The sequence below is a fragment of the Tupaia chinensis genome, unplaced genomic scaffold (genome assembly GCF_000334495.1).
Source record: "Tupaia chinensis unplaced genomic scaffold, TupChi_1.0 Scaffold140356_1, whole genome shotgun sequence".
In the NCBI taxonomy this organism is placed as follows: domain Eukaryota; kingdom Metazoa; phylum Chordata; class Mammalia; order Scandentia; family Tupaiidae; genus Tupaia; species Tupaia belangeri.
Window position 1 is genome coordinate 1,452,762 of NW_006200233.1, and position 12,194 is coordinate 1,464,955.

Here is a 12,194-nt window from a genome sequence, read left to right on the forward strand (position 1 = left end):
TTGAGAACGTTTTTCCACCATGGCTATTTAAACACTTATGGTGTCCTTCTTGACTTCCTAGCTGTTTCTGGCTTCTGAGCTGTGAATCTCCAAGGGGAGATGTGGACCTCTCCGCTCCTGTGTACTCAGAGCAAAGCGGAACTCTGGCCCAGGCGCATTCTCAGACCTGCTCAGCTGTGCTCTCAGTGTCAGCCCCCCTCAGAGTCTTGGGGACACTAAAGCAAGGCCTTTGAAGACCAGAAAGACCCGGTGGTCACATCTGTGGGTATATACTGTGTACTTTTAGAAGTGATTGTTTGAAGCCGGCAGGTGGCGTGGTGGTTAAGGGCACCGGACTCCCACCAGTCCCAGACCTGGCGGCATGCTTTCTCACTCTCTCTCTCTCTCTCTCCCTCCCACTCTCCCTCTCTGGTCAAATTAAAAAACTAAATAAAGTTAAATAAAATAATTATTTTTTTAAAATATGCACCTTTGGGAACCAGCAGTTAGCGTAATGGCTATGTCGCTGGACTCCCACGTAGTCGACCGCGGTTCCCGTCCTGGAGCTGGTGGCTTAAAACTCACGCTGGGCGCGTGTGTGTGCGCGTGCCCAAGATCCCGAGAGAGGAGAATGGAGGAGAAGGGATTGCGACGTGGCCATCCCTCCCTGGGGGTGATTTCTCGCTTTCTGTTTCTATGTCTCTGTCTGTCTGGTGACCCCTCGCGCCCTATAGCGAAAATCTCTCAAAAAAAAAAAAAAACAAAAACAAAAACAAAAACAAAAAAACGCACCTTTAAAAAAAAAAATAAGTGATTGTTCAAGTGACATTATGTGAGGAGGCAGAATATGCCACCTGAATAATATGCTTTCTCAGGAGTATCACTGAGTCAACCATTCAGAGGGTCTCAGGAATCTGGGGAGTTGGCAAGAAGTAAGTTGCTAACTTTTGTAAAAGAAATTTGCATGTTTATGTCAGAGCAGTCTGTAGCAGGGGCGAGCTTACTTTCCTGATGCTTCCTCCTCACTTGTCTTTGAACAAGAGGGACTGGCCTGGCCCAGAAAGGTGACTTATTTGCATTTGCCCCCCACTTCCACCCCACTTTCCTGCAAGTGTGCCACATTGGGTCATTTGGCCCTCCCTGGGGCCACAGTCTGTGTGGTGCCTGCGTGCACATGTGCAGATTCACTAAGCCTACACACTTTTTTATTATTGACCTGCTTGCTTGTCAGTGGCTTTTAGCAGTGAACTCTGTTGCCCCTGTGGTTACACGGATGGGAGTTCATTTTTTTCACGAACTGGAGGCAGAAATAGTCATGAACTATGGCCAAAAGGGGCAAAAGCAAAATTGGGACTTAAAAAAGAGAGAATTAAAGAAAAAAAAGTCATGAAAATTTTGTCTATGCGTGTTTCCTCACTAGAAAATGAAAAAGAAGGTGAACATTGTTGTTCCCTGTGTGCCTGGATAGCTCATTCGGTAGAGCATCAGACTTTTAATCTGAGGGTCCAGGGTTCAAGTCCCTGTTCAGGCGCTCTTGGCCTTTTTGAAAGCCAGTGTACTGGGATCAGCAGTTAGCGTAATGGCTATGTCGCTGGACTCCCATGTAATCACCTACGGTTTGAGTCCTGTACCCTGTGGCCGGGCTTGTGTGCATGCGTGCCCAAGATCCTGATAAGAGAATGAAGGAGAAGGAACTGTAGCGTGGCCATCCCCTGTGGTGTGTGTGTGTGTGTGTGTGAGTGATTTCTCACCTTGTGTCTTTCTGGCAAGTGATCATACCTATATTGAAAACCTCTCCAAAAAGAAAAAAAAACAGTGTATTGGGGTGGAGGGTGTTGGACTCCCACATGGTTGACCACAGTTCCAATCCTGGACCTGATGGCTTGCTTTCTCACTTTCTCTCTCTTACTCTGTACCTCTCTGGTCAAATAAAATAAATAAATGGTTAAATAATGCTGAATAAAATAATTAAAAAAATAAAAAGCAGTGTATCATTTTGTATAGGGTAGGTTACATGGATTGTCAAATGAAAAAAACAAATCTAGAGGTCTTTGGGGAGGGGTCAATAGTTCTATCACTATGAACTAAAGAAAGAGAGGTGACTATATATTGTTGAAGAATATGAAGAGTTCTGTACTCCTGTTACCTCATCTTTCTTTTATCTTGCTAGACTTTTTCTTTCTTGTGAGGTTATAACTAATCACAGCAGCTAGACTTCACAGGCATCCCACCTTTTAAACTGTGTTAATGCAGACAAACTTCAGAATGTGACCAACCTAAATTGTTTCCCTACTCAGTCCTTCACTTTCTTTTCTGTACCACGGTTCCCTCAGGTCATACCATGTAGCCATGAGACTAGCCAGAATTGCTGGAAAAGTTGGTCTGCAAACTCGATTGGAATCGCTCAATTAAAACTCCACTCGATAAAATCCTTTTTTTTTTTCTTTTAACAATACTTACACACTTAGCTGTCCATAAAAGTTTTACTTTTTCTGCACACAGGGTGTTTGCACCCGCCAGAGAGAGACAGAAAGGCAGAAAGTGAGAAATTTCACCCTCGCGGCACCCCAAGGGGTGGGCCATGCTGCCATCCTCTCTCCACCATTGTCCTCTTGGGATTTTGGGTACACACATGTACCCAGCGTGACTTTCAAGCCACTGAGTTCAGGACTAGAGACACAGCAGCCACGTGGGAATCCATCGCCTCAATCACCAGGCCACTTGCCAGCGCTGAGCCCTCCTTCACCCGCCTCATTATAGTTGTCTTTAAGAATATTTCAGCCACTCTCTGGGAATCGTTCCTGCCTGAGTTAAGGACTTACACTGTTCTACACACAATGCGCAGGCCTGTATCTAAGGAAGAATGTAGATGTCCTCTCTCTCTGCATTTTCTTTCTTTTGACTGGACTCCCTTTACTAGTCTTGTCTCTATGCTGTGAGGCCGCAACTCCTTAGAAGAGGGCGTTTGTGTACTGACCCCAGGGTGGACCTAGGGTGTGTGGCACAGAGGTGGGTCTCAGTAAATTCCCCGACATAGGAGCGAGGAACAGGGCCTGCATAGCAGAAAGGAAACGCCTGTAATCACGTGCAGGGTGGAGCTGCGGTCTCTTTGCTCCTTTTTTACTGTAATGTTCTAATATCACGATGACGTGACTATTGAATCAAACCAGGTTAGAGCTGCTGGCAGAACATTCGGTCCAGATCTTCATCTCCACAACAGCAGTCTGGGTTCCCAGGGAGGAAAGTGCCTTTCCAGGTTCCAGGCTGACTGTCTGTGGTGTCTCTCTCCCTGGAAGTCCTAAGTGAGAGCTCAAAGAAAGATGATGAGACCAAGGGGAAAGAAGAAGCAAAGTTGGATTAAGGAGACGGAGCCAGTCTGACCACAGCAGAGGCAGGGAACTGGGCACAGACCTAGAGGACAATGCCAAGGGTGAGACACCAGGTCACGTATTTGTTTTTGTCATCTCAAGATGGGGACTGAGACCCTGGAGACTGAAGAGGAGCAGGGGAGGGGGAGATCAGACACAAGGGCTTGCCCTCCCCCCATTTCTCTCTCTCTCTTTCTCTGGTGAGTGTGTGTACCCTATAGCAAAAACAAAACAAAACCAAGTCCTCGAGGGCAGGGCAGAACAGGAGAGAGCCCAGTGTCTGGAATAAGGGAATGTTTATTCTTAATGTGAAGGGAGAAGTTGGGATGCTCCCAGAGCTCAGAGCTCGCTGAGGGCAGCCTGGGCCCCTTGGCAAGACAGTGCTTTCCCAGCTCCAGCAGAATGCCAGCCCTGTTCCCAGAGCCTGCCCTTCAGATCCCACTCTCTCTTTTCAGAGCTGAAGGGGCGTCTGTTTACCCAGTACAGTTAATGAGGAGTCAGAGGTGAAAAAAAAAATGTAATTTTATCACATTAGACTTCTCTCTTCCGTGAGCCCAGGCCACGGTAATCAGAAGCTGGCAGAGAATCAAAGTAGAGGGGAAAGGAAGTTAATGAAACAGAAAGAATAAGAGAAAAAGAGTCCTTTGGAGCCTCTTGATTTTGGGTTACAACTGTTGGGATAAGTCCATGGGAATGAAGGAGGGTGGGTTGGAGAAAAAGGGACACAGACTAAGTGGAGCACAGATCAAACCAAGGACGGAGATAGTAAATATCAGGAAGAGGGACCAGGGACTCTCTTCTGCATGTTTGCTTCGAATTCCTTTGCTGAAGTCAAGCTCACCCCTCACCACTACTTTCTCCTACTGGAACAATTGTATTGCAGTCCTTTTGTATCTTTATGAGTTTGAGGAGAAAACAATTTGTCTCCTTCGTTCTGTTCTGCGGAGGATTATTTATATTTATCCTTTTTAAGGATCAGGAATTGTGAAAAACAAAACCTCCCTGCCGAAACCCGGGATCGAACCAGGGACCTTTAGATCTTCAGTCTAACGCTCTCCCAACTGAGCTATTTCGGCTCCGCCCATAGAGTTGAAAAATCGTATGTAATAGGATTATCGCTTGTCGTTTTGGCCGCGATACGTAGACACGCAAATGCCCCAAGTACTTTGAGAAAAGTCAAAATACAGTTTCTGTCTTAGAGCAGCCCACCGTTTCACGATGGAAAGAGCAAGAAGCAATTACAAATAAGCGCCGTCGCGACTGAGTTAAACGCTGTCCTTTATTGCATCCAGGGTTAGGGTTAGCTCCTCGCCGGCTGCCTCCCCCGTTCGGCGCGGCAGCCAAGTCGGTCAGACCTTTCGCTTCGGCAGGTGGGGCTGGTGTGAGCACAGGGCGGTCCGAGCCGGCTCTAGGGAGTCTGGGGAAGGAGGAGTCTGGAACGTGAATAGGGAGAATATGACTCGTAGGTCCAGCACTGAATCTCGTCGCCACTGTCCCTGGTGGTCTAGTGGTTAGGATTCGGCGCTCTCAAGCGAGTTTCTACATGTTAAAAGATTGCAAAAATAAAATGGAGACGATTTCGTGACGTGAAATTTAAATGAAGTCTAAATTTCGGGGTTCATATATAAAGTTTATTTGAACACAGCCGCCGTCCGTGCGCTCTCGAGCTTCAACCACGCAAACTAGACCCTACATCGGGCTGGGGCGCCCTCGCCCCTCGCGCTGCCGCTGTGCGCACCCCTAAACCGCGGAATCGGTGACCGTCCCGGGACGTTCGGTATCACGCGCATATCTGCACCATGAAATATTACTTCTGCTTTTTAAAAGAAGTATCTATTTAATTTTGTTTATTATTATTATTATTATTATTTGCTCTAGGGCGCATGCGCTCACCAGAGACACGAGAGAGACGAGAGAGAGAGAGAATGCAAACTGGGTAAGCAGGTGGGAGTCCACTCCTTACGGTTATGCCCCTGTCGACCCCTCTACTTTTCATTGTACAAACCGTGCCATCACTATAAAGTTGGATTTGGACCATCAACTCTTCGTTGCTGAATTGGGAATATGTCCACGCTGTTGGGGATAGCTTCTCTCGGAGAGCACAGACACCGTGGGGATCAGGGCGGATCACTCAGGTGTAAAACACTAGCCTTGCCGAAACCCGGGATCGAACCAGGGACCTTTAGATCTTCAGTCTAACGCTCTCCCAACTGAGCTATTTCGGCTCCGCCCATAGAGTTGAAAAATCGTATGTAATAGGATTATCGCTTGTCGTTTTGGCCGCGATACGTAGACACGCAAATGCCCCAAGTACTTTGAGAAAAGTCAAAATACAGTTTCTGTCTTAGAGCAGCCCACCGTTTCACGATGGAAAGAGCAAGAAGCAATTACAAATAAGCGCCGTCGCGACTGAGTTAAACGCTGTCCTTTATTGCATCCAGGGTTAGGGTTAGCTCCTCGCCGGCTGCCTCCCCCGTTCGGCGCGGCAGCCAAGTCGGTCAGACCTTTCGCTTCGGCAGGTGGGGCTGGTGTGAGCACAGGGCGGTCCGAGCCGGCTCTAGGGAGTCTGGGGAAGGAGGAGTCTGGAACGTGAATAGGGAGAATATGACTCGTAGGTCCAGCACTGAATCTCGTCGCCACTGTCCCTGGTGGTCTAGTGGTTAGGATTCGGCGCTCTCACCGCCGCGGCCCGGGTTCGATTCCCGGTCAGGGAATGTTCGCTCATTTTCCTCCCCACTATCTGCTGTAAATGCAGGAAAGGGGAACCATGAATTTTGCACAGGTTAACGCTCAGCTTCACCGGAGACGTTTTCTGCCTCCGGTTTTGTCACTATGAATATTTTGAATTCCCTATCAGACATTTCCATGAGTTCTACTGTACTGCGTGTGGATGGTGACGGATTGTTCTTTTCCCCTAGAGACATTTTCTTGATTTCTCATGTTTCTTGTGCCTCTGTGGTTGTTCCTGGTAATTCTGTGACAAAATCTATCCTCCGCTGTGTTTCTCAATGTGGTATCCACAGAAAGATTAGGAGTTCAGATTTATAAAAAGAAATTTCTTCATTAAAGCAGGAGGTTCAATAGTGGCGAGGATTTCAATGACTCTAAAAGTATTCAGATGCTTGGCTACTGTGCACCTAGGCCAGTCTAGACATTCAGTGTGTGGAGAGTGAAGTTTGGAATGGGAAGGTAAGGACAAAAAAAAAATTAGCAAAAAGGAAAAAAAAAAACCACTAGAAAAATATTACGAAAAAAGGGAAAAAATTTCTTTCTTTACACGTAAAAAATGAAAACAGAGTGCTGAGCAGACACGCCAGGACACACCTCAGCTTTAAAATGGCTTCTGTAATTAGCAAGTGAAAGAAAAGGCCCAAGGTGAGGAGAAGTGGTTGAAAAGTTTAAAAAAAAAATTTAAAAAGAGAGAGAGAGTGTGAGACAGAGAGACAGACAACCAGAGACAGAGAAAAGACAGAGGTCACCCTACCATGTCTCAGTATTTTGGGTGTCTAGGAAATGGAGCCTAGAGCATAGCTTCCCTCATGATTTCTCACTTTCTGTCTCTCTGTCTCTCTCTGTCTTTCTGGCGAGCGCTTGCACCCTATTGCAAAAACCTCTCCAAAATAAATAAATAAGTAAATTATGAAGTGATAAAGGATAAAATACTATATACTTTTAGGTTATAGCCATGTAGTGTTCTCAGCCTATCTAGATTGATTACAATGACTAAATAATGGAGAGATAATAGAGACAGGTGTCAGATTACATGAAATATCCAGTTTAATCGAAGAATCACATAAAAGCTTACAATTATATCAGATAAATGGAAACTAAAGTTTTATCCCTTCTCCCTATCCCACTGTGTACGGGCATTGCAGACCCCACAGCTCACAGAGATGCTATGACTCTATAGATCTCAGGCCAACGCCCGAATGAACTCGTCCACCCCTTCCATCCAGAAGTAGGCGACACAGACCGAGCGGTTAAAGAACAAGAAATGAGTAAGACTGTTGGCACCTTTCTAATCCTCCCTTAGTGCCCTCACTCTCCTGTGTCGTGATAAAGAGAAGAGATCCTTTCCTCAAGATATCGACATGGAGTTTCCAGGAGTGAAGGGTGAATTGTTATAGATGGGACTTATGACAATTACTGTCTTTCAGACTGGGTTGTCTGTATCAAATGCACACAAATGTTTGGATAGCATCAGAAAAGATTTAATGTACAAAGTCCTTATTTCATGTATATGTATATAGATATTAGGTTTTTGCCATAGGGCGTGTACACTTGCCGGAGAAAGACAGAGAGAGGGAAAGTGAGAAATCCCACCGAGGAAATGGCCACGCAGAAATCCCTTCTCCTTCGCTTTCCTTTCAGACTTTGTGCACATGCACACTCACCCAGCCTGCCTTCTCAAGTCACCAGGTCTGGTACTTAAACCGTAGAGTCAGCCAGGTGTGATCCAGGGCCTTAATCACCATGCCACCCACTGGCTTCATATTATTTACTATACAAACCAGAATGTACATGAAATCATTCATGTTGCAGTTTTGGAACATCTAAGAGTCACATTAAAAATACAGAACAGGATAACCAAACCAGTTTCTATAGGGCTTTAGACTAAATTAATGCATTCAAGCTTATGTTTACACCCCCCCCCCATATATCTTAAGCAAAAGTAGAAATTTCCAATAACCTGTTTTCCTTGAAGACATGCCAACAATTAGACAAAAAAAGAGCAGGCCCTGCCGGTGATGTGGTGATTGAGAAAGCTGGATCCCACATGGCTGAGTCTGCAGTTCAAGTACTGGACCTAGTGGCTTGAAAAACATGGTGGGTCTGGGCACATGCCCAAAACACCAAGAGGAAAATAGAGGAGAAGGGACAGCAGTGTGGCTCTCCACTGGGGGGCGATTTCTTTCTCTCTCTCTACTGAGTGCACATGCTGTGCTGCAAATTTTTACAAACTCCAAATCCAAGCAAGATGTTGCTATATAAAATATTTGCATTCACAAACTTTATGTAACTGTATGTAAGAACTACTGCAGTGGGGCCAGCAGGGGGGTTGTTCTCTCTCTCTGTTTCTCTTTGGTGAGTGTGCATGCCCTCTAGCAAATTAAAAAACAATAATAATGATAACTAAAAAATAATTATTTTGAAATAATTTCTATAATAATTGATTTCTATGATCTATGGATGACTTGTCTGGGTAAGCACAATTAGAAAATGTATTTAATTGGTACCAGCAGGTGGCGGAGTAGTTCAGGTGTTGGACTCCCACATAGTTGACTGCAGTGCAAATCCTTGACCTGGTGGCTTGAAACTCAAACTGGGCGCATGTGTGTGCATGCCCAGGATCCTGGGAGGGGAATTGATGAGAAAAGATTACAGTGTGGCCATCCTCTAGGGGGTGATTTCACGCTTTCTGTCTCTCTGTCTCTCCAGTGAACACACGTGCCCTACAGCAAAAATTGCTCTCTCTCTCTCAAAAAAAAGTAATTGCCTTATCCCCGCTGGTATTTTTCTATGATTCCCAGCTCCTCTTCCTTTCCTTGGGTCCATGGTAAGCAGCTGTCAGCAGCTTCTTCAGCGCATTCTTCATGTCCTTGTTCCTTAAGGTGTAAATGAGGGGGTTGAGACTTGGAGTGATGATAGTGTAAAAGAGGGTGAGGAACTTGCCCTGGTCTTTGGAGACACTGTGTCCTGGCTGTAGGTACATGTAGATAATCGTTCCGTAGAAGATGGACACCACAGTCAGGTGTGACCCACAGGTGTTCATCGCCTTCCGCTGGCCTGTCTTTGACCTCATTCTCAGCACAGCTCTGGCGATGTGGCCATAGGAGATCAGGATAAGGGTGAGGGGAGTAAGGACAATGACGATACCTAAAGCAAACACCGACATTTCCACGGTCGTGGTGTCCACACACGCTATCTTCACCATAGCTGGCAACTCACACAAGAAGTGATCCAGCAGGTTGTTCCCACATCGGGGCAGACGGAGGGTCAGTGTACACAGCACGACAGCGTTGGCCAGACTCCCACCCCAGACCACAGCCACCATCCCAAGGCAGATGGGTGGGCGCATGGTCACCGAGTAATGCAGGGGTTTGCAGATCGCCGTGAACCGGTCGTAGGACATGACGGCCAGGAGGAGGCACTCGACGGAGCCCAGCCACATGTACACATAGAGCTGGACGACACAGCCCTCGTAGCTGATGGTCTTGTCGGGTCCCCACAGGTTCACCAGCATCTGAGGGACGATGCTGGTCGTGAAACACAGATCTAGGAAAGACAGATTCCTGAGGAAGAAGTACATGGGTGTGTGGAGACGGGAGTCCAGGAGAGAAGCCAGAATGATGGCCGTGTTACCCACCAGCGTGATTAGGTAGAAGATGGCTACAACTCCTGACAGGGTCACCTCCAGCTTGGGATGTTCAGAGAAGCCGCGTAGAATGAAACCGTGCCAGGAGCTGCGATTGCTCGGGCCCATAACCTCAGCGCTGCACCCTGCGAGGAGGAGGAAGGAACAATTTGTCTGCACAGACTGGCTCAATCATTTCATGAAACACGAAAGCAAACAAAGGGAGAGAATTTATATTAATAGTTGAAAAAATGAATAAAAAAGAAATAATGACACTAAAACAATCTGGTATTTGTTGTATTTTCTTTTATAGCAATGAGTTCACTATTTGATTTTTTTTCCCCAGTTGACTCTGGGGACTTCACTTTTATACTCGAGGTCTAAATTTTCTCACTATAGATTTTGTGGTTTGGAATACACCTGGTTCTAAAATGACGTGGCCCTGGCAACTCACACAAGAAGTGATCCAGCAGGTTGTTCCCACATCGGGGCAGACGGAGGGTCAGTGTACACAGCACGACAGCGTTGGCCAGACTCCCACCCCAGACCACAGCCACCATCCCAAGGCAGATGGGTGGGCGCATGGTCACCGAGTAATGCAGGGGTTTGCAGATCGCCGTGAACCGGTCGTAGGACATGACGGCCAGGAGGAGGCACTCGACGGAGCCCAGCCACATGTACACATAGAGCTGGACGACACAGCCCTCGTAGCTGATGGTCTTGTCGGGTCCCCACAGGTTCACCAGCATCTGAGGGACGATGCTGGTCGTGAAACACAGATCTAGGAAAGACAGATTCCTGAGGAAGAAGTACATGGGTGTGTGGAGACGGGAGTCCAGGAGAGAGGCCAGAATGATGGCCGTGTTACCCACCAGCGTGATTAGGTAGAAGATGGCTACAACTCCTGACAGGGTCACCTCCAGCTTGGGATGTTCAGAGAAGCCGCGTAGAATGAAACCGTGCCAGGAGCTGCGATTGCTCGGGCCCATAACCTCAGCGCTGCACCCTGCGAGGAGGAGGAAGGAACAATTTGTCTGCACAGACTGGCTCAATCATTTCATGAAACACGAAAGCAAACAAAGGGAGAGAATTTATATTAATAGTTGAAAAAATGAATAAAAAAGAAATAATGACACTAAAACAATCTGGTATTTGTTGTATTTTCTTTTATAGCAATGAGTTCACTATTTGATTTTTTTTCCCCAGTTGACTCTGGGGACTTCACTTTTATACTCGAGGTCTAAATTTTCTCACTATAGATTTTGTGGTTTGGAATACACCTGGTTCTAAAATGACGTGGCCCCATGATCCATCATGAAGGTAGTCAGCTCGACATAGTGAACATATTCTTTTACTTGGTCAACAGATTCACTCAAAATCTAACTGTCTGGCTAATGTCGAAATGACGAAAAGATGTTATGTGGATGAACTTGCATGGCCAAGCCCAGGAAGACATGGTCTCACTCAAGTGTGGGTCAAAAACGTTAGCCTCAGAAGTGAACAGTGGGATGGCGGCTGCAAGCAGCAGGGGAGGGAGTGACTAGGAACAGAGGTGCTGGTCAAAAGGCTGAGTTTCAACTGGGAGGGCTCAGTCTTGGTGACCTGTTCACAGAATGGTGACTAGAATAAACAATGCACTGTATGTTTTGAAATTGCTAAAAGAGTAGATTTTAAATGTTTTCATGGTCAAAAATAAGTAAGATGAATTTTTAAATTAACCTGATTTCACATTATAAACACATAGCAAAACATCACTTGGTATCCCATAATTACATGCATTATTATTTATCAATTGAAAAATAAAATTTAACAAAAAAAGAACAAAGACACAGGGGTTCTTCCTTTCCATAGCTCAGTGGCCAGCCCCTTGGAGCTCCTTGTTAGTGTCTGGCACTGGGCATGGCCCTTTGATGTTCTCATCCTCAGTACCGTATTTACCACCTGAGCTGGCCATTTCTCTAGAAATAATGAGTTTCAAATTTTATTTAGGAGCTTTTTTCTAAAGAATCACATGCACAAGCAAGGGGAAGGATCAAAGTTAAATAAGCAATAAACACAAGGTGCTTATAACAGTGCTTAGGACTTGGGAGGTCTCAACACTCTGTTACCAGGACTGTTACAAGAAAAGTTACAACCACGCACCAGTTGATAAATATTTAACACTTTCTCCCCAAAATTTTTCTATAGCATTACAGAGCAGAAGTGATGCCATTGCTCCTCCTTCTGCCCATAACACACAAAGCCTGCCCAGGGTGTGTGTGTGTGTGTTATTTATGAATAGATGAAAGGTTAAATCACATGATGAACAATAATAAAAAACCACTTAACCTTGGTATAGTGGTGCCTGGCTGTACTCCCTGCTACCCAGACGGTTGAAGAAGGAGGATGAAGAGTTTAAGGTCTGTCTGGGTAACATAAAGAGACCCTATTTCAGAGCAAGCAGGTGGTGTGGTGGTGAAGGCATTGGGCTCCACATGACAGACCAGGTTTGT

At 46.0% G+C, this 12,194-nt stretch overlaps 2 protein-coding genes and 4 non-coding genes across 6 annotated transcripts; 2 read left to right on the forward strand and 4 right to left on the reverse strand.

Annotated features, from left to right (window-relative positions):
- The first annotated feature begins 1,437 nt into the window (after nucleotides 1-1,437).
- TRNAK-UUU (transfer RNA lysine (anticodon UUU)) lies at nucleotides 1,438-1,510 on the forward strand. Its single transcript has one exon. It is a non-coding gene; the product is annotated as a tRNA-Lys (tRNA).
- Nucleotides 1,511-4,350: 2,840 nt separating this feature from the next.
- TRNAF-GAA (transfer RNA phenylalanine (anticodon GAA)) lies at nucleotides 4,351-4,423 on the reverse strand. Its single transcript has one exon. It is a non-coding gene; the product is annotated as a tRNA-Phe (tRNA).
- A 1,076-nt stretch (nucleotides 4,424-5,499) lies between these two features.
- On the reverse strand, nucleotides 5,500-5,572 carry TRNAF-GAA (transfer RNA phenylalanine (anticodon GAA)). Its single transcript has one exon. It is a non-coding gene; the product is annotated as a tRNA-Phe (tRNA).
- A 417-nt stretch (nucleotides 5,573-5,989) lies between these two features.
- Nucleotides 5,990-6,061, forward strand: TRNAE-CUC (transfer RNA glutamic acid (anticodon CUC)). Its single transcript has one exon. It is a non-coding gene; the product is annotated as a tRNA-Glu (tRNA).
- Nucleotides 6,062-8,865: 2,804 nt separating this feature from the next.
- Nucleotides 8,866-9,831, reverse strand: LOC102473776 (olfactory receptor 2W1). Its single transcript, XM_006162717.1, has one exon. The coding sequence runs from the start codon at nucleotides 9,829-9,831 to the stop codon at nucleotides 8,866-8,868; it is 966 nt and encodes a 321-aa protein (XP_006162779.1).
- A 251-nt stretch (nucleotides 9,832-10,082) lies between these two features.
- Nucleotides 10,083-10,691, reverse strand: LOC102474194 (olfactory receptor 2W1-like). The gene has a single exon (XM_006162718.1). The coding sequence runs from the start codon at nucleotides 10,689-10,691 to the stop codon at nucleotides 10,083-10,085; it is 609 nt and encodes a 202-aa protein (XP_006162780.1).
- Between the last annotated feature and the right edge of the window lie 1,503 nt (nucleotides 10,692-12,194).